This window comes from Contarinia nasturtii, unplaced genomic scaffold, assembly GCF_009176525.2.
Source record: "Contarinia nasturtii isolate CC-2019 unplaced genomic scaffold, AAFC_CNas_1.1 Cnas_scaffold_187, whole genome shotgun sequence".
Taxonomy (NCBI): domain Eukaryota; kingdom Metazoa; phylum Arthropoda; class Insecta; order Diptera; family Cecidomyiidae; genus Contarinia; species Contarinia nasturtii.
This window is the reverse complement of record NW_022197544.1, coordinates 613775-636210: the sequence shown is the minus strand read 5'-3', so window position 1 is coordinate 636210 and position 22436 is coordinate 613775. Positions and strand designations below refer to the sequence as shown.

General features: G+C 34.1%; 1 protein-coding gene across 2 annotated transcripts in view; it reads left to right on the top strand.

Annotated features, from left to right (window-relative positions):
• Positions 1 to 22436, top strand: part of LOC116352026 (ecdysone-induced protein 74EF) — an 86861-nt gene that overhangs the window by 51473 nt on the left and 12952 nt on the right. The window contains exon 1 of one of the 2 annotated variants that reach the window (XM_031784218.1): positions 8949 to 11833. The exons of the other annotated variant lie outside the window; for it this stretch is intronic. Within the exon in view, the coding sequence (XP_031640078.1) occupies positions 11131 to 11833 (703 nt within the window). The 5' untranslated portion in view covers positions 8949 to 11130. Of the gene's footprint in view, positions 1 to 8948; positions 11834 to 22436 lie in introns of those variants that run through there. 2 annotated transcript variants of the gene reach the window in all.

Genomic DNA, 22436 nt, shown 5'->3' with positions numbered 1-22436 from the left:
TTATTTATTTTTTTCGCGCGCACACATTTAGTCGTTTTACTTATTTGTTTCATTTCATAAATATGAACTCGATAAATAGAGACTATCTCTATCGCAATTCATGACTGGATGGTGATTTTTTTCTTTATATCAAAATGGAATTCGGCATAGACATATTTCAAATGGATTTTTCTAGGAAAGTTTCCGAAAAAAAATATACACACTTATACTTACATTAAAATCATTAATCGTTTTAGCTAGTATTACACGGTGGTGTGCTTCTATTTGAAAAGTAAAAGTTTGAAACAGAAAAAGGAAAAAGAAGAAAAAGAAGAAGTAAAACTAAAATAGAAAAAGTAACGCAATATAAAGCAAAAAACTATCGATTGAATTATATCGGGGCTTGTGAATAGTAATCGTTCGCGCTCTATGCGTGTGCATATTGTATAGTCGTTAAATAAAATGCACGACATATAAATATAAATACAGATACACTTCAACCAACCAGGCAACCGAACCGAGAAGATTGAAAGCGAAGCGCAACAAAAACAACAAGCGCACAAAAACAAAGAAAAAAAGCAGCAGCAGCAGCAACAACAACAACATATTCGCAAATGGCAGAGCAACAGCAAACGCAAGCAACAAATGCAAAAGCAGCGATCAGAAGAAAAACACTGTAAAAATATGTGAAAAACACAAATAAAGACACAACGGATATAGATGTTATAAACAATGTTACATTTAGAGGTTAGATTATATATTTTGTGCTGCGCTTGTGAGTGCCGCGCCGTGTATATATATATGCTACACGTAGTTGAACTGAAGCAGCATTGCGCCGCACAAAATAACATCAACAACAAGAAAAAGACGCAAAACCGAATACGAGTATAAAATCAACATTCAATGCAGCTTTGTCTGTGTTGTCTCTGCTGTCTGGTGGGGATAATATTTTTAAAGTGCACCGAACTAATTCAAGGCTGCATGCCAGCGCAATATGTATACATCTATATAGAGTGGCCAATAATATAAACACACACATTATGTGCAATATAATACACAATACAATACAACACAACACATACAGCACACTTTCAGTGTGCGATCTTCGTGGTCTTCGTCGTTGTCGTCGTCAACACAGTGCACAGAAAAGCATAACAAATTACAAGTATAGAAGATACAATTCGTCTCTCTCTCGCTCTTGCTCTCGCTATAGGTGTATTTCATTTTGAGCTGGCGTCTCTGATGCTACTGCGATTTTACTTATACGTTACTTTTTCTATCACTCTCCCAATCAAATATAATTTTCGGTTTTTGTGTGGCTTTCACGGATTTTCATCAACGTCGTCGTCTACTAAATGGCAATTTATAAAATGTCATATAATACAAGATGAGACCGCAAAAAAGAAGAAAAATAAATAAATATGTGTACGTATTGACAAGTATACTGTATACATGAAGCCTAATTTATTGCCGATTTTAAATTGTGGACATAGCATTTTGTTCTCCCATTAGGGCGCATTCCATCATATTCAAAAGTAGAATTACATTTATTCTCTTAATATCCCATGATTACGTGGTAAAGTATGACTTCTTTTCTTCAAAGATGTTTGATATTATTTATTAATCAAGTTCATCTCGGCAGTCCACCTACAACTATATTTTCCTATGTTCTCAAGTTCAAGTTGTTGTTGTTTTTTTGTCAAATTCCTACTTCCAAATGATCCGCATCAATACGTACATTTTTATATCGATCCTCTTTCTTCCAGTCCGACATGGAATCACGATCGCAGAAACTTCCGTCTAACTAGTCCTCTCGTTCATTGAACGAAACGAAGCATACGGTGCCATGACATATGTTTTTTGTTTACGCTGAAATCGTATTGTAAAATATTTGAGTTAATGGCTCATCGGATATATTACTTCAAACGAAGCAAAATGCAAAAAAAACAGGAACAGCAAATAAATTGCCGTTCCCCGATGTTGTTGTTGTCATTTCATTTTGATCAGTAAATACAATCAACTGTTTGGATTTGCACAATGTGTGAGCGTTTTGTGTGAGCTAGTTTTGAGTATTCATTTCGGTCATTTAACAACTGTACACCAAGAATCTCTTGATGTGAAAATATGAAATAAGAGGGAAATTTAATGCGAATTGCATGCGCATAAGTTTTACTTTCTTTCTTGTGCACACAACAAAACACTTTGAATTTCTAATCTATTAATCATCAAAAGTGAAAACATCAGCAATGTGCAGCGCACACCGATCACACACCGTGTGTGCATCGTGTGAATATTCAAGCTGGAAGGAAAAAATATTTTCAAACTTGAACGAATGAAATGAGAAGTGCGCGATGCGCGCATAAACACACACACACACACACACACACATAAATGCAAACACCAACTAATTGAAATACTCGTTTTTCCACTTTATCACTTTGTTGTGTATGGTGCTCAGTTATGCTTTTTATTGTTGTTGCATGCAAGAGCGCAAATAATTGTGTTTCAGTATGATTTTTACCTTGTGTGTCTAGGGTAAAATGAAGTGAAAAATATCAAAATAGAAGAAGAAGCAACAGAAATGATCAACACACTAACCATATAAGCATTCCATGCATATCATATGAATAACATCGAGTGTGTGCAATGTGTGCAAACGATCTTATAGGATTTGTTCGGTTGCCGGTTTATCTCCTCACAATCAACGAATGATCATCGTCATTTTTCCCGCTTATCACTGAACAAACATAATCGGCTAAATAAAATCGAACAAAAATGAGAATGAGATCATATTTACTAAAAAGCGACATTCGTTCATTTAATAGTATTATAACCACTATTGAATGCACTTTTGATGACAAAAAAATAAGTAAATAAATGAACATAGCAAAACTTAAACCAATATGCACACATTTTCTATCAAGTTTTTAAGTGAACAAACAACTCTTCTAATGTACGATCGACACACTTTGAATGACGACGACGATTCACAATTTTAATCACCTTTCCACAGTGATAAATGCGCGCAATGCAGATGATATGATTGTTGTTTTTACTTTTAAACACCATCTCTTTCACTTTATTTCTCGGTAACTGGTTCATTATCATAATATCAAACATGGCCATATGTACGTCATTACGTTTACCTAGGTCTTGAAGTCATTCCGTCAAGTTCAGATGGTATATATATATACACACACACACATTCCAGCAACAGATTGACTCATTGCAGACAGAGTGCGAATTTTGATTGCACTTTAATTGTCAATCACAATAAAAAAAACTGAATGGAAATCGAAACTTAAACGACTCATTTAATGTTTGATGGCATAATTTCAAGTTAGACTTGAAATCGAAATAAGGCAAATCATAGGAAAATGTACTCAATCAAGTATGAAACGGACTTTTTGGAAGCGAGGAAAACTTTGTTTTTATTTAAACATAAATACGATTTGGATGTTAGTCTTTTTTTTCTATATCATATTGTCTCAAAATGTTTTTCTTTATCGTCCGATTTAAATAAAGTTTTATATACATTGAGTTGGAGATAAAAAAAAAAGTGAAAATAGTTGAGCAAATCTAAATTTAGATATAAATGGAATGGCTGTGAGATCCATCATAACCTTGCTATATGCCATGTGAATAATTTTCTTTTGAAAAATCACAAATGCAAAACGGCAAAAGTGCATGTACTGCATGCTGTAGCGAGATAGTGAGAAAAATGAATTCTTGCTACTGTTTGTGTGTGTGTGCGCGCATTTCCAAGATACATGCCACACATGTACAAATACGTCATGAATCGCGCCATTGAACTGAATATTTCAATTGAATTTTCTACCGATATATATCTAAAAATAGGATAGGAGATTATGAGAGTGACTTCTTTCTTTGTGCATGCATCGAATTTCTGGGGCCTATGTAAGAAAGCAAACGATGAAAAGAAAAACACGAACGAATTAACAGCAGAAAATGCAAACCGAACAGATAAAATAGACGCATTTTGGAAAATGATGAGTGATTAGAAATTTACAATGTTGAAATGAAATTATTAGAGTTTTCGGTTTACAAAGCGTGCATTATACACACACACAAACACAATACGATTCAATGTGAATCGCGTTGTTCGTTCATTCGTTTGCGTACTCGCTGCACAATGCAACTCGTTTTCTTTATGGCAATGATTATCACTTTCGATTAGAAATCTTGCAGCAGAAAAGAAGAAAAAAAAAGCGAAAATGGCGTAAATGAATGAATGAAAGAAGTATGCGAAAAAGAAAGGAAAATGTGTGCAATTCAATTATATCTAATTTTTGTGGTGATTTTTCCAGCACACAACACAACTCAGCAAAAGCAGTGAAGGAAAAAAAAATTCCGACTTGCCCGATATATTTTTTCTTTTTTTACTTCTTTCTATTTCTTTCGTATTTTGCTGATTCCATCATTCATCTGCATCTCACGGGCGCACAAACAAGACGTTTTCGATTGGAAAATGTTTTTTTTCTTCTTTTTTTTCTCTCTTCATTTCTCGCATGTATTAACGCATTATTACGTTTGTTTGAGCATAATAAATGCATAAGCATATGCGTGTGCAATGGATGAATAAACGAAAACCGAAAGAAAACAGAAAGAAAGAAGAAGAAAAAAACATATGTAATTAATACGGTTTTGTTTGAAATATTGAAGTTACTAGTTCAGTCGTGCTTTTGTGCTGTGATTATGTAGCATGCTGCAATTAAATCTCTCACAGTTCGAATTAATGTGCAACCATTTGATTAAAACGAAGCAAACAAAAAAATAATAGAAAATCAACAACAAAATAGAGAAAATTGCAATGATGATTATAATGAAAATGAGAAAAGCCCATAGCGTGTACTTCACGCTTTTACATAAAAAAAAGAAATATAATCATGAAATAAAACACATTCGATTCCAAATGTGAACAATGTATGTTTTTTCTCCGCTTCATTCATTGAATCACTTGTTGTGATTTTTTTTTCGGGAAAATTGCATCGATGGCACAAAGATGGATACTATATTCCTCTTTTCATTCACAAGTATTCTTGCTGACGTCATATCAGTTCCTATCCAATAATATTATCTTTTGTTTTTACAACACTGTTGTTACTTTGTTGCTGTAAGCTTAACGTGATTTACTCGAATAAGACATATAGAGCTTGAAAGAGCTACCAAAATGGAAATCTAGCCATACAAATTGTCACCATCACCGATCGGTGGCATTTTCTTTTGATTAGAATTGATCGATATTTTGACAAATAGTCTGAATAAGAATCACATTCAATTGCAGTGCATTTGTTCTTCAGCAAGAACAAGACAATACTTACAATAACATATTAGAATTTTCTTCGAAATGAATTCGAGCCATTTTCTCACTCTCTCAAGAAAATGAATTTGCTCAAGCATAATCGATTTTATATTTAGTGCATTACATTGAAATAATTCTAGCCCATTTTCAAAATTTAAAGTAATTTTTCTGTACGAAATAAATGTACCTTGTCGATAAGTATTTCATGTTTCTTTTTTCGACAAAGAGCATTCTATTTACGAATGTGAAATCTAGTGGAAGCGAAAAATAGTTCCGTTTTATCGGTATTTTGGCCATGAATTTGTTTGGTCAACAAGCCAAGGGATTGTTTGGCGTCATAATGACCGAAAACGAAAATGAATTTACGAAGAAATTGAAAAAAAAAGTTTTTCTTTTATTGCGTGTGTGTGTGTTAAAGTTTCTAGATTATGGAAGGCAAAGTAGTTTTTCCTTGGATCAACTGAATTTCAATGTCTTGCTCTTGTGCGTCTAGCGTGTAGAAAAAAAACCATTCTCTAACATGCAATTTTCTCTCCATGCGTACCTCCTCTCCACTGTCATTCTCACTCTATCACTCTTACACTCAATTCGCGGTGCATTTTCAACTCTCACTTTTTTCTCTATTGCGCGCACACGCTCAATTTTATACGAGCTAGCACTAATGTGTGTTTTTTCTCACATGTTCCTTTCATTTGCGGAAAGAGCGTGCGCGCGCGAGCGCGCTTTCTTTTGTTGTTGTTGTTGCTGCGATAAATGGTTGCATGTGCACGGGAAAGTTGAAAGTGAAACTGTATATGAAAAAGGAAATTATTCCGACATATTTTCTGTTTCATTCATTTGTTGGCTCACTTATTCACTTGTTCGCATTTCATCTACTATTCTCCATCTTACTCAGCTCTTCTTCGTTTTGCTTTGTGTATTATTATTATATTTATTTTTTCAATTCTCCTTCATACATGTGTTTTGCTTCAATTCTTTGACATCGTATTTTTGAATTTATTGTGTGCCTGTCGCCTCAAATGTCTTCACATTTAAATTTGGTCATTTTTGTTGATTTCATTGCACTCGATGTTTTCTTTTGCTGCTTTTTATCTCTGTTTCTCCCTTTGGCTCGAGCCACTCGCAAATATTCTAATTGAAAAAAATTGAATAGCGCAAAAAAAAAGTCTCATAACTTTGAGATTTGGTGGTGTCTGGCAAATTATTTTCACTTCGATTTTTTCCGCATGTCGCATACACAATAAATGGTCTATAAAAAATAATCGATCACATATGATCGTGTCATGTACAGAAATTGTCATTTATAAAGATTGTTTTCCTTGTTTTCGTAATAATACAAAGTATTTGTTTCGTCTAATTTAAAAATGAAATCACCGAAAATGATACCGGATGATTGTGTCTGAGAAAGGCGACAATTGATAAAGAATTCCGTAGATTCATGCAAGCCGGTATGATTGCATGATTTTTTGTTCGGTTTGGTTTTTATTTCGACTTTTCATTAGAAAGATAGAATGAGAGAGGGAGAGAGAGAACAAACCGACAATAATAAATATGACGACAAATATAAACGGGGAAAAGGAAAAAAACCACAGAAAACAAATGGAATAGACAAAAAAGCTTTAAAAACCATATCAACGCCAACAATATTATCTGCACGATATAGCAAATCGCAATGTGCTTGAATATGCTGTAGAATACGACATGTAGATAAAAAAAGACAAAATAGAGTGTGAATGAGAGGGGGAGAAAGAGAAAAAAAACAGCAATTTTTGTGCAGTAGCGTATTTTCATATACATATCGTAAAGATGGCATTTATTTACGATGTGGACTTGAACAGAGTAACACATACAATCACATAGCACACAATATTGTTTGGCATTTTGTTGTTCTATTTACTCCGATATATCCATTTTATCACATATAAAGTCTCTCTTTAGCATTCTCCACTATGCAATCCGCGCGCACTTTGTGTATCAATTTGTTGTTGTTGTTGTAGTCGTCGACGTCATGTGAAGCTCAGCTTTTTCGACGGCACGGCCACCGATATGTACACCATACATTATGTACCACATTGAAATGGAGTACAACGGGTTTGGATGATGGTATCTAAACGTATATATCCGCAGACAGTGTAGTTTTGTATGCAAAATGATCTTCATGTACTTTTATACGATAGAAACAACGAGTGTAAGAGAGAAAGATAATATCTGTATAATATATTTCGTTTGTTTGCATGGTACAACAAAAATAGCGCGCACCAAATCATTTGAATTGCGTGGTATGGCGCTTTTGCAATGGGAAAAATCACGAAAACAAAAACCGAATAAAAATAAAATAAAGAATATCTATGTAAAATGTATTGTATATACAACAAAAGCACACTCTCTGAGCAGGAGATAATGTGCGAATTTGCTGTTCGGCTCTCCTGCCCGCCTGTTGTTATAACGGCAACCGACTGTTGAAATGGGATTCAACAAAACAAGAGCAAGAGAGAAAGAATGAGAAAGAGATCGTTTAATCGACACATCATACACACAATGTGTGTATCGTACAGACACACCGAATCGTCGTCCTATATGCATATTCCGAAAATCAAGAAGTTGAAGTTTAAAGCGAACGAACAAACGAAAAAAAACCACATAATATAGAAGCTCAGACGATATTATGCATAACATTGCACTCATATAGAGCTTATATATTTATATATACATATCGAGAGAGAGAGAGAGGTTTGCAGCGGCGAAATGCGATCAAGCAGCAATTCTCACACAGTCTCGCGACTCTCAAGATACCTATGCTCTCACTCTCTGTTGCGAGTTCCATTATATGGTAAAGTCTCACAATGAAAATCGCGTGTATAAAAGATATAGTATATATGACGGCGGCGGCGGTGGCGGCGGACAGTGAAATAACATGTATATATACAAAACAGACATATAAGCGAAAAATGCTTTTATTATTTCTTTCTTTTATTCAACTTCTCTCTCGTTATAAACTATACTAGCCGTATTAATATACGGCGGTGAATTTTCTGTATTCGGTACATTGTGCGTTACCAATATGTGTGTGTGTGTGAGTGTTTGTGTGTTGCACATAGCAAAATATCAGTCTTTCTTGCTCTGACTGTCCGTTGTCTGTTGTTCGCCTCTTACTTAGTCTCGCATATCGCCGCCGATGGGCCGCCGCATGTATGTGTTTGCATTTAAACGGTGTATAAATATCTCTCTAACTTCGATGACTGATGTACATGTATGGTCTATGTAATGGTGCTTGTGTGCCAATCGACACGGTGCGTTTGGGTTATGTATGTGCATGAGTGTATTAGACAAGAGACTCAGTGAGTTTTTGTTTTCGTTTGTATGTAAATGGTTTGGAAAAGTAGAGGAAGGTCGGTTCATAGCTGTCATACTTGTACTATTTCGTCATTCCGACTCGAGAACGAATCGGGCTAACACGCGTTTTCGGATTTCTACCTCAATTTTTGCTGTGGTGTTCATACACAACAAGAATACTTTAGAGATACACAACAAAACAAAACAAAATTAATAAGAAGAAAAAAAATTATTAAATAAATAAATTTAAAACAAAACATACACACAATTTAAAATAAAAACAAGAAAAAATCGTCTAATATCTTGCAACCAAAAAATCAGGTTTAAACACGACAAAAATAAAATAAAAAATATTTTGATAAAACATTAAATTAAAATAAAAGAAAAATAAATAAACGAGAAAAAGTCGATCGTCTTTTTAGTGAAGTACAACACACATACAACACCCGACTATATCGTAGTAAATTATTTTAAAATAATGTATTGAAAACGGAAAAAATTTTCGCCAAAAAAAACAAAAACAAAAAAAAAATCAATCAAAAAAGCCACACACAACTGTTATATTTATTTTGGAACACGAACTATTACAACATACCACATATTTCCTCACACATATTGTCACCGTGGCCCGTGAGATTTCGTTTTCGATAAAGAGAGCGCTAGATTTTGCGAGCCGTGCATGAACTGTTTTGAATTTATTTTTCCGTTTCGAAATATTTCAAATAAAAACGTAAATTTTCACCGGATTCCCTGAGAGAGGAGCAAAAAAGGGAGATCTTTCATTTACGAATATTACACAAATTCGTAGTTAGACATTTAGCAATACATTTCAAGCTCAGTGCAAACAAATAAACAATTTTTAATTAATCAACGATCTAACTTGAATGCAAAACTGTTTGATCAACAACGGTACAGCCTAAGTTATATGAAAGAAGAATTCGTAAAAGACACATCGAAAACAGTAAAGAAGTTTGGCGAGACAAAAAAAAAAACGCAGATTGTTAATTAGCCGACCGAAAACTGAAAGCGAAAAGCACCACAACAATCGGTACAAAGTTACAGCAACAAAAATTACAACGGTTCTAGTGCAAACGAAAGTGAAATTACATTCATATTTCCGCGGCGGCGTCGAGACGAAGACAGAGTACGAGTTGTAGTACGTTTATGCCGCAACTCTCTTACGCTGCTACAAGTGTTATATATTTATTTGTTTATGTTATATGTTCTTGTGAATAGATTCAAGCAAAAAGAAAATATTTCAACACATGTTATTGGCTTTAGCCGGCCCCAATGAGCCAACGAATTGAAGAGAGAAAGTGAAAGACAGAGAAAGACATTCAAGTAAAAAAACGACAAAAATAAAAAACAATAAAAAAAAATTGTGGCGAGAAGACACACGAGGGCACAGCATAGTACAACTTCATTCTCAAGTCTAAACTATTCGTGTTTTTTTCGGCTCGTTCATTTAGTGAATTTTCATGAGTCAAGTGCGACCAAAACAAAGAAAAATTATAAATAAAATATTTAACCCAAAACAAAGAAACACAAATCTAAATAGCTAAATAATTTAAATGTTATACTATTAAATGGTGATCGTCGTTTTATTATCTGTTGATCAAAGAAACACACAAAAACAAAGAAAAACTGATCTATGCAAAACAGCAAATCTAAATCAATGAAACTAGTACGAAATTCGTTAACAAAAATCTTGTAAAAATACTAAAACAAATAAAAAATAAAATATAAACAGAGAGTATACAATGCATTGAGCGATGTTAAATTCTTAAAGCGTATAAAATCAATCAAATTTTATGCATTAAATGTCAGATAGTAACATTTTGGAATTTAGTGAACTTTAAATTTTAAAAACATAAACAAACAAACACTAGAAAAAATTATTCTTATTATTGTCTCAGGTGAAATATAAAAACAAATTATTTGGGGGAGAGCATCAAACCTAATGTGTTTTGACCAAATAAAATAGCAACAAAATTTGTGCAAAGAACGGCAGTACGTGTGTTCATTTTATGACAACATTTAAACATACACACACTCACACACCGAATCACAAAATAATCAACGGTTTCAACGTTTTAAAACAAAAGTTAAGTTATCGCTCAATCTCTTTTGGGTGATTTATAAATAAATTTAACAAGAACTAATTATATCTAAAAGCGAACAATAAAAGAATAAAAAGAATTAGACGTAGAGAACGAAGCCAATTGCTAAAAATCAAATCGAGAATAATAAAACGGAAGAGGAAAGACAAACCACTAATCACTCTCACTGTCCCAAAGACAAACAAAGTAATATAAAAAAAAGTTGAACTATAGCGTTATTCTTATAAACAATGTCAGTGTAAACGAGACGTATTGGCAAAAGCAACTTCCAAAGCTCATCAATCGAACCAACATTTACACGAACCAGTTCACCAACCAGTGAATTAGTCAGGAAACAACAAACACGACTACGACGACGACGACGATATAATCAAAATGATAATGATTCAGCAACAACAAGTTTATCCACCTTTTGGACAAAAAATGGCAGCATCAGCAACCAAATCAGAGCCACTGGTTAAACAAGATGATGATACATCGATTGAATCGATTCCGACAACACCGAGCGGCGTTGCCGTCTGTGTTATCAAAGAGACAGAGAGTGTGCTCAAATCAAGTACAACAATACGGAATACAGAACGTTGCCGTTCTGAGAGTCCAGAAACCGAAATGACATTCAATGGTGTGATCAAAGGTACAGATTTACTTCGTACATTATCACCAAATTCGATTGTTACAAAAGCGGCAATAACAGCAATTGCTGCACCAACAATCACATCACAGCAATCGAATGAGCATAGTAAATATTTGGTGGCGAGACGTTTTATCAAACGCAGCAATAGCATTGAAGATGATGATGATGAATTATTTGATGCCGAAGCCGAAGATCGAATTATCAAACAATATGCACGACGTAAAAATTATGATTCCGAACCAGATGGACGTGACGATGAACCATCATATGATTATAATGGTCGCTATACAACCGATGATGATGAACCACTAGATTTATCACTTCCAGCCGATCGAAGACGTCATCACACCTATTCCGATACCGAATCAGACGATTCAGCCGGCACTGGTGAAGATAAAGCCAGCGGAAAAGCAGCTTATAAAAAGAATCTCATGAAACGCTATCGTAAGTAAAAAAAATAAACACACACACATTTATGCAGAAAAATATCTTATCATTATTTTGGAACAATTCGGAGAATAAAACTAAAGCAAAACAACAACAAAAAATTTACATAGTACAGGATAGCCGACATGAAGTGTTACAAAAAGACGAAGCCATATATTTACTATTATTGATCTAAAGACAAAAATGTGACTAAATATTCCACCTCTGCAACCATTTCAAAATTTAAATTCAATAGCGTCCACTTCAGGCTATGACGTCGGCCACTCTGTACATTGACATTGCCTATGATGTTACCCAAATGTTATTGTAAACATACGGAATGAATGTATAGGCTTGGCAGACAGATTATACTGTTGAATGAAATTTATGTTTGCGAAAAAAAAAGGTTGTTTCGTAAATATAACATTTTTTAGATTTTTTTTATTTATATATATATTTTTTTGAAATAAGATTAATTCTTTATCATAGTCTCTTGCTATAGTTGCAATATTCAGTTTCGCTCACAAACGGAATTTGTTCTTGTTTCTTCTAAAAATAGATTATTTTTTTTTACTATTATTACTTTTAAAAATTCGAACATGTAATATACCGTAACCGTTTTTTCGGCTCTTTTTTGCTCTGACCCAATTTTCAAATTGGAAAATAAAAGTGGCGACATCAGCGAAACAAAAAAAATAAACAACAATAACAGTAAAAAGTCGCTCGAGTACTTGTTCACATATTGTCTATTGTCTCTATTGATATTGTAAATGGGAAAAACCGCAGACAGTGAGCAATATTTGCCAGAGAAAGAGGAAAAGAAAAGACAGATCCACAATTCATAAGTTAATTAGTCAATTTTTTTTTTATTATTACACTGAAACAGATGCACTTGCTGTCGTAGGTTTTCGAGTTTTTTTTTCTCTGTGTGCTTTCAACTGAATTAAATCAGCCAATTGCCATTGTTACCACATAAGTGCCACAATTAAAAAGCATTAGATTATGTGTGTTTATCTGTCTGTCACCTCAATCATATCGTTCAAATACGCCCTGTAAACGCTGTTGCGAAATTGGACAGGAAACAAACGTATCGAATATGGATGAGTTACGAAAAGCTAAAAGGGAAATGAAAATATTGTAAAAATAGACAACATTACACATACGCAAGCATGAGAAATTCTTTTCAAACGGCCACAGACATCCATCCGAATATGCGCAATTATGTGTCCCATGCAAAGTCACGATCCAAATGAAAAAAAAGATCGAAACACATCTCGAACAAAGCAAAAAATACAAACCCACAGACAAAAAAACCAAGAAATTTCGGCGATTTTCAATAAGCGAATTGTTCACATCTTTTTATGTTTGTCTCCATTGTTAATTGCACTTCTCTGTCTGGAGTAAGCAATTGCAAAGACGTATGAGCAAGCGCGCGCGCGCTCGAATTGGATCAAAAACATGTACAGACAGTAAGTCAATCGCGGAATGCCTGTTATCTCAGTGTTTTTTCGTTTATTATTTGTTATTGTCATCATCGTCGCCCTCGTCAGAGGAGGAAGCAACAACGCGCACAATGTGTACAAAAAAGTTTACGGCTCATCTTGGGTATAGATTGTGTAAAGATCTTGCACATTTAATATTGAAGAAAAGCGAAAAAAACATCGTGTCGAAATCATCATCTGTTTTGGTGCGCTTCGATATATCGTGTAGATAGCAACATTTTTTTTTACTCTCTCGCTCTCACCTTTTTGTCATTTCTTGAAAGTATGCGTATACCGCCTTCCCATTTCACTCGATCATATTCTCTCTCGTCTCTTTTCGCCACATTTTTTTATATCTATTATAATATACAAAGACCAAAAGCTACATATAATACATTTTTATATAATTGTTGCTGCGCTTATCATTACGTGTATTTCTCAACACCACACAATTTATGGCACTCAATTTTGCTGCTGTATACTATACAGAGAGACAAACACACACACTATCTCTCTCTATCACGCTCAAACAGACGCACACATTGGGTGAGCAGGCGGGTGACGAGAGAGAAAATGTTGTTGTTGGTGCGCGCCACATAAATTGGAAATGTGATTATACGTATATATACAGAAGAAGAAGAGGAATAAATAAAAAAAATGTAAAAGAGCGACCAAGTGAATGTATTCGTACATACATTTTGGCAGACCTTGAACTTGAGACAGATTTTTTTCATTTCATTTCGTTTTATATTCGTGTATAAATAAAATGTGGTAGGACTCAAAAAAGACAGTTTTATCGCAAACATCGTCATTTTCATCAGTTTATATACAGTTTTTTTTGTTCGCTTCGATTCATTTCTATCGCCTCTCCTTTTTAACTTCTTTCTCTATTTGGTCTTTGCATTTTTATGGCCCACATCAGACTGACTTATTGGTTAAACACTTATACAAACTGTTTGGCTAATTCGTCAATAAACACTTGACATCACAGCGCATCACTTCCAAAACAACAACAATATTGAAATGTTTGTAATGAAGATAATGGATAAAAGGCTATAATGATAATGAGAAAGAGAGAGAAGGAAGTGACAATCGAGGAAGATGAAATTCGTTCGATGACTCTTCCTGTACAAATTTTAAATTTATTGAAAACTAGTCGTGTTGACATTATTATTCCGATTTTTTTTTTGCTTTTTTGAATCATCGCAACCAGAAACAAAACCAAAAAAAGAATGTTGACGTCACAGTGCGATGAAATGAATAAGAGAGTAGCATTTCCAGAACGCAGAACAAAATGGACAGTCTGTTTTTTTTTTTTTTGAAGCCGTATCGTATCGGTCAAGTTTTTGATAATAAAACCAAAAATATTATGATTTACGAAGAAAATATGTTTTTTTTTTTCACATGAAATCACGGTATTTCCGTTAAATGCACCATTTATTGTTTTGCGTTTCGAAATCTTCTTTTTTGTTTCTTAGAAAACATGTCTTTTTTGGTTTTTTTCGAATTGTGTTTTTGTTCGGAGTGACCGGGGTTTTTGCAATTTGTCGAAATTTCAGCATGGTCGACGGCAGTGTGAACGGAAACGATGTTCACTGGAATTGCGAATAAACACATATAACGGCGATGCAAAACCGATAAATTGTGCAAATTCGTTGTTGCCGCAATTCAATGTTATTTCAATTGAAATAATATTGGTTCCATCGTCGTTCATACACCTCAAAATTGATTGGGTATTCATTTTTAATGCGATCGAAGATAAATTAAAAATTTAGTTGAAAGAAATCCCCATTCGACACAAATGAAAGACAACGTTGTTGTCGTCAGTCGCGTCACTTGTCCTAAATTTGCGAAGAAATTTAGGGAAATAAGCACGATGTTACAGGCTTTTAGTACATAAATCGTGTATGCGGTGTGTGTGTAGCACTTGATTATTATATAAAATTCATTGACTTGACTGACTTACTCATAATGTTGTTTTTATTTCGTATACTCAAAATCATCAGGCTATTACACAAAGGGTATGCAACGTATAGTGCAACACAGCATATGTATTGTCGCTTATGCGCGCATAATCGCGCACACGTGCATCGCACATACAATAATATATTACATTCAGCGCATTTAACTTTACACACACACACATTTTATATATATAAATGAAAAAATAATAAAACTTACAAAAACAAAACTAAAAAAAGAAGAGAGAAAAAAATACGCAAATCGCAATGTACCATAAAATAAAATGCAAAATTCAGGACAAGGTCGAATTTGACCATATCTTTTGTCTCCCTCCGGTGTGCGGTCGGTTTGTTGTTCGTTGTACAACGCCGTTCTCTCGCATAGTGTGTGCACTAAACATGATTCAGAAAATGAACAAAAGCAACGGCAACAGCAATAATAATAAGCGCGAGAGCCAACAAATGAAAAGCAGAGAAAACTAAGTGCTTAAAATGGTGTGGCTTTAATATGTAATTCATTGGAATAGTGTATTGTAATGTAGGCTACGAGTTGGTTTTGTTTTGCGTGCGCGTTCACGCTCGCTCGCTCATTCGCCCGAGAGTAATATGTTTGTAATCGCGCGTCTCATGATAGTTTTCAAAGCAGAGGAAGAAAACAACAAAAAACCACAAACAAACAAACAAACACTCACATCACCATCAGGCAAATCTCGGTGCTTGAATATGTGTGTTTGGGTTGGGAAAAAAAGCCCAGATAATTTCGTTTTCTATTTTATGTGTGTGTGCGTTTTCTCTCTCTCTCTCTGTCTGTGTGTTCAATTATTATTTCATGATAACAACTGTACATTGAACAACTTGCACTTTTATTTGAATAGATTTGGTTTTTTCTCGTTGATTTTTCCATTGAATTATTAGTGTTTGCTATTTTTACATGAATGTCTTTCTATCTCCCTCTTTTTTTAAACGGTCATTTGCGCATTTCCTCTTACCGCCGTACACGGCTATCATATGCACATATACACACTTACACACCTCATTCATATGAACTGATACCAAATCGTCAGTTACATTTACACACATTTGGACAATGATATGCCCGCAAATGATTTCACCGTTAATTAAACCATCCAACTCTCTCAATACTTTTGTAATGTATGTGTGTGTTCGCGCGTGCACTCCACCAGAGACATCTCTTTCACTTTTTCATATTTAAGCGAGTTGTTTGTATACGAGAGACACTCACAGTCAAAGATCTTTCATTTGATTTGACATAATTGAATTACGACAAAAACAAAATTACTATATCAAAACGAACTTATGGAAAAATATCGATGACCTATTTAATGTTAACTAAATTGTAGACAATTTTGTTTAAATATCGTCAAAATTATCGGACATTTACTGATTTCATAGTTGCAATCCATTGAAAATCCATTCATCGATGAAGATATGATGATGGAAAATATTGTAAAATAAACAAACAAAAACACACACGCACACGTCACATTACCGGAAATTTGAAATATAAAATTCTTGTCTGTCCATTTGTGCAACACTGTTTTCCGACTAATTAATTCCTATAAAAAGATATGTATGTGCGATGGCATTGTGAATTGTATGTTGTTGAAATATATTTGCAATTATTCATCGGAAATGGATCAATTAACTGCAATAAAAAAAACAGCATTTTGTATGTGTGTGTTCTGGTTGGTTATTCTTTACTTCTTTTTTTGTGACCATCGAGTACATTCGAATGAGTCCATAATCATAAATGCTCTCGCACACACACAAACACCGTCTGAGTGACGCACTTTCGCATTCTAATAGCCATTGAAACGACGCAATTGCAACGCATATCAACTCATCTTTCCGCATACAATACTGTAATATGTTTTGTTGTTATTTGAAGATATCTACATGGATTATTGCAGGCAATGTGGATGATAATTTATGCATGCTACGGATTCGATTCACTTTTTTTTATCGTATGTAGTAATATGACAAACAAAGCAATATAGAGTAGTGCACATCGGACGAAAATCAATAATAATAAATGGTGCAAGACAATTCTCCTTATTCTTTAAAGTGAAAAAAAATGAAGAGAAAAAACTAGGTTATTGTGTCAAATGAGGCAGTGGTTTTGTTCTCTAATATTATTTTGATAAATCCTTGTGTGTGTCCTTGCTGCTGTTTTGCATTTCCTTAATAAGAAAATCGTTATTTCATCTCATGAAACTTGAACTTCTGTTGTTGGCTTCTTTTTTTTCAAAAATGAAAACATCGTCATTGTTCGATTGAAATTGAAATCGTCAAAGCGGAACAATCCAACATCGAACGATGAGACGATTGCAATTTTACGATCAAGGGTGAAAATTCAGCCAAATGTAAATGCATTTGCGCGCATACACACATTTTCTTTTTAGTTGCTCTTTGCATTCATTTTATTTGCAGAATAGCTTCGACTGTGACAATGAAGCCGAATGGCTCTCATGAGTTTTGCGTTTGTATGTAATGTACAATCTCTTGCATTCATGCTATAAATAACAGAGAGAAAAAAAGCCAAACAATTTTGTTTTTGTTTTAAAATGCTGTTATTGAGTGTGTTACTAGCGTTCAGCTGAGATTTCTCTCTAAGCATAATCTGTTGTGTTCGTGTTTATTTCATCTATGTTTTATAGGTTGAAATCGCTAACACGAATACATACATTCGCAGAAAAATGCACCATAAACCATCCGAATTGAACGTGTTCGATGCGGAAAGTGAGTGGCTGACTGACTGAGTGTGGCACTTGAAAACCAACTCTAATGTTAACAACAACAACATCAAAAAAAACTACAATAAAAAGAATTGCAATTGCATTTAAGCATTCACTTATTATAGAAAATTTCGCTTTCTATCTTTTCTTTTATGCATGCAACACACAAGCGCAACAGTAGCCGTGGTAGCAAAAGCAACAACAAAAAAAACCGGTGTTGTGTGTGCTCGTCTTCAAGGGAGCAAAATAGAAATGCAACAACAACAAAACACGATTCGTTTCCAGTGTATTAAATGATTTTTCTGAGCATTTAAACAAAGTGTACGGTTTATATTGACGTGCAATGTGTAACAAAAAAAAAAAGAAATGCTTTTTATTTTCTATCAAAATCAAATGAAATATATAGTGACAAGTGAACCGTAATAATACGATTTCATTTCCAATCGTTTTTCTCTCTTTCGCTCTCTATCATTTTCATTTGGAAGCGTCGTCAAAATATTATTTTTGTTCCTTGATATGCCACTAATTCCTCGTTTTTTCTCTCTCGACCCAATGGTCAAAGTCTGTATGACACATCATTTACACAATAAACGCATCAATTATGAAGTACTATACCTCAGTCGATAATGCAAAAATTGAACATTTAAAAGATCCCACGAATTTGAAACGGTCACTCATATCAAATTATAGAAGTCACTTGGTTATCAAATGAGATTTAAGTATGCCTCAACAGTCGCCAAGGACAGAATTCGTTTATCGTGCTTTTTTCCTCTTTAATTTATTCATTTTCGTTTGCAAACTTCATCTTTGTGAAGCATTTTGCATTTTCAATTTCAATAACATTTTTACATCGACTGAATAAAAAGAAAAAGAGAGAAGTAATGCAAGAATGAAAGCAAAAGAAATAAAAAAATGTGTAGAAACACATGTTACCAAGCATGGCACGTATACCAGCCAGCTGCAGCAATGTCTCTATGATTATGATGCACACGGGCCGGTCTTCCATTTGGTGTTGTTGTTGTTTTTTTTCTCTTTACGCTTTTACTTTTTACAAACGGCCAAGTGATCACTTTTCACTCGTCGTTTATTTCGTTTCGGAACCATTTGAAATTTCACCGCCGCCGCGGTGTCGTCGTCGTTTTTGCATTGCTGCTTTTGTGCTACAAAACAATTACGCATTGTCCTGGTTTCTCTTTCTCTCAATGCGCGCACGTATGCGCGTGTCAGTCAAAAAAGTGATTTTTTTTTCGGTTTGCAAGTAAAAGCGAAAAAGAATTGTTTTTCTTCTCCTAATCTGAGTGTCAATATAATATCATTAATACTATCATAAACGTAAAGCTTGTAGATGCATTGTGTTTTGTTTTTCTTCTTTCTACATTTTGTTCATGTGGTGTATGTGCGCGCGCATAATTGCAATATTTCTTTTTTAGTTTGTTGCACAGAATTACAAACATTAACCAAGGCGCAACCAAGAAAATCAACTTCAAAACAATCATTATACACCATTCAAATAAAACAACAACAACCATTGCACACACAAAAATTTCTCTAATGCTTATATTTTCGCCACTCTCTATTCATACAGACTAACTAAATTGTTTTTAAATGAAAAAAAATTTTTCACTCACGAAACAAAAGAAAAAGAAACAAACTGTATCAATGAATAATTCTTGAAATGAAATAAAAAAAAACATTAAATTGAAGAAGAAGAAACAAACATTGCAAACATTTTAATTTGTGTTTAGTGAATGGTGTGTTTTAATTAAAGTCACGATCTACCTTCAAGTCCATACGACAATCACTTTGATTTACTAAATACGAATCATATAGAATTGATTGGTTTCCTGTTTGACGAAGAAAAAAAACATGAAATTAGAAGATTTTAAAGGATCTAATGTCAGATAACATGTTGAAATGAAGATTTGCATTTCATATGTTTTTAAATTCATTTGGAAAATCGATTGATTTGGTTTGACAACAACAAAAAAAATCCCAAACGCAATGACATTGAGTTTATTTTTTCATTCATTTCAAAAGTACTAATTTAATTCGCGTTTAAAGTAAAGTTTCACATAAAAAAAAAGAAAAACTCACCCATAGTTGCTGTTCTCAAGCGTAAGAAAATCCGTATAAATCAACCGATCCGCAATACACCGTACAACGCAAGTGAGAGAGAGAGAGAGAGCGAGCGAGAAACGTCTCATTTCTGTGGTGTACGATTTTACGGATATGTTGTTGCACACGAAGATAATATCTATTAGATATAAAGTCTTATAAGACCAATGCACTTTCACCAGTTTAAAATCTATATGTATAGATAAATATTGTAGCGCGCTATATGTACACTATGTTTGTTATGTGACCATAAAGTAGATGTATATTACTATACTTCCACCGTATTTGAACATGATACACATGAGTGTGAGTTACCCGTTGGGGAGTCGACGATATAATCCGGGTGAAAATCGCATTGTCAAAATAGAAAAAAAGAGAGTTGAAGTAAAAAAAAGCGCACATCAATGTATGAAATTGAAGAGAGAAAAAACTTTAATTTTCATGCAAAATGAAAGGTTCGATGAACACGAATCTACCAAATGGGAATCAAGATATTGTAACCATTTACTCGTTCCATTCTAAACACGATCGAAAATTTTCCTTGATGTTGAAAAGTGGTAATTAATATGATATAAAGGGCACCTTAACGATTCAATGTATTTGTACAAATGATGCAAGAATGAGAAAGCAAAAAGAGAGCAGAACATTCAATGATTTCCTTTTTCGAAATGTAGTTTGAGAGGGATAGAGATAGGAGCAGAGAGAGAAAGAGAAGAATTTTATGAGGTGGTTGAACTATGTTGTCGACGTCAAGCCATTGAAACAATTAGCACAAATTATCATAACTATTCCCGGGAAATGGCGCGCGATGTCACACTCCTCGCGCGCCATCGTCCAAATGCCATTTCTATAGATCAATTACTTCGTGTGACATGTTGCGCACGATATCTACATGGCAAAAAGACGATGATAAACATTGAAAGCATGTCTCGTGAAATTCATGTGAGCTAGAGTATGTTTGTGTATGAAAGAGAGAGAGAGAGAGAGAGAGAGAGAGAGAGAGAAAAAAAATATATATATTTTCTTTAGGGAACGAAAATAGTATGAAAAAAGCATTGGAAAGCACGCGACAAATGGAACGGGAGAGCGTGAAAAATGAAACGAAAATCGAACAAAAAAAACAGCAACAACAAACAGTAACAAAAACAATCCCCTCGCCTCATAAACATTTCACTTTCAATTTCATATAGCGTGCACACTGCACATCCATGTCGCAAGCGCACATCCACATGCACAATGAGTCGCGCACATGCATGCAATTCATGTGGGAAGCTTTGACTACATGCACTTTTAGTCCATTGCCCACAATTATCTATGTATTTGGCAAAGTGTCGAAGTACACACGATCGTTCGTTAGCACGTTCACACTCGCTCCCTTTTTCGCATTCTCTGACTCTCTTACATTCGATTTGTTCGCTTGTTATTTACATCGGGATCACATGCTAAATTGCATCACACAAAAGATATAAGCAGTAAAAATGAAACCAAAGCCCCAAAAATGACTTGAAACTCGTGCATTCGTACGAATGATTTTTTTTTACGGTGCGATATTGAAAATGAAAAACTGAAACCAACTTATGTAATGGAAAATATACACATATACTGTGTCTCTCATTCTAAGTTCATTTTGTTCTGTTGTTTTTTGTTTTTCTTTCTGCTTTATGTTCTGGGCAAAGGTTATTCAAAGTCATTTCTATTTCTATATTCAGATAGAGGAAGGGTAGTGAATGAACGGAATTGAAATGCATAGCGCAAAAATATTATGTGCTTTTGTGTACCACACGCTATTTAATGTCGCTCTCTCTCTCATTCTCGCTCTCTTTATATATATTTACCATTTTCGACTCCTTTTTAACGCACTATATAATGACACACCAAAGTTGTCTATATCGAGCTGTACGACTATTGCATATAGTGTGCATATTTTGTTATTATATTTATCAAGCTTACGTATCTGAAAGGAGCAATATATTAATGCATTGCATTTTCAAATACATGCAACAGCATCGAAAACGACGTTTTTGAAGGTGCGCCATAATATTTTATAGTTTTTGCATATATTGGTGTGAGAGTTCTCTCTCTCTCTCCCTCTCTCTTTCGGTTTCATCGGTTTGTGCATATCGCTTCAATCCATCTGAACAGTTCTGACTTAAGTAAATTAATCACTTTCCGTTACGTGTTTTTTTATTGTTTTTAATTTGACATTTGTTACTATGTAAGCTTCAAATTCAATTCCATATTTCCGTTTTACGAATGAAACAACGTTCCGTCGAATGAAACAAAAAAAAAAGTGAAACATTTGAGAATG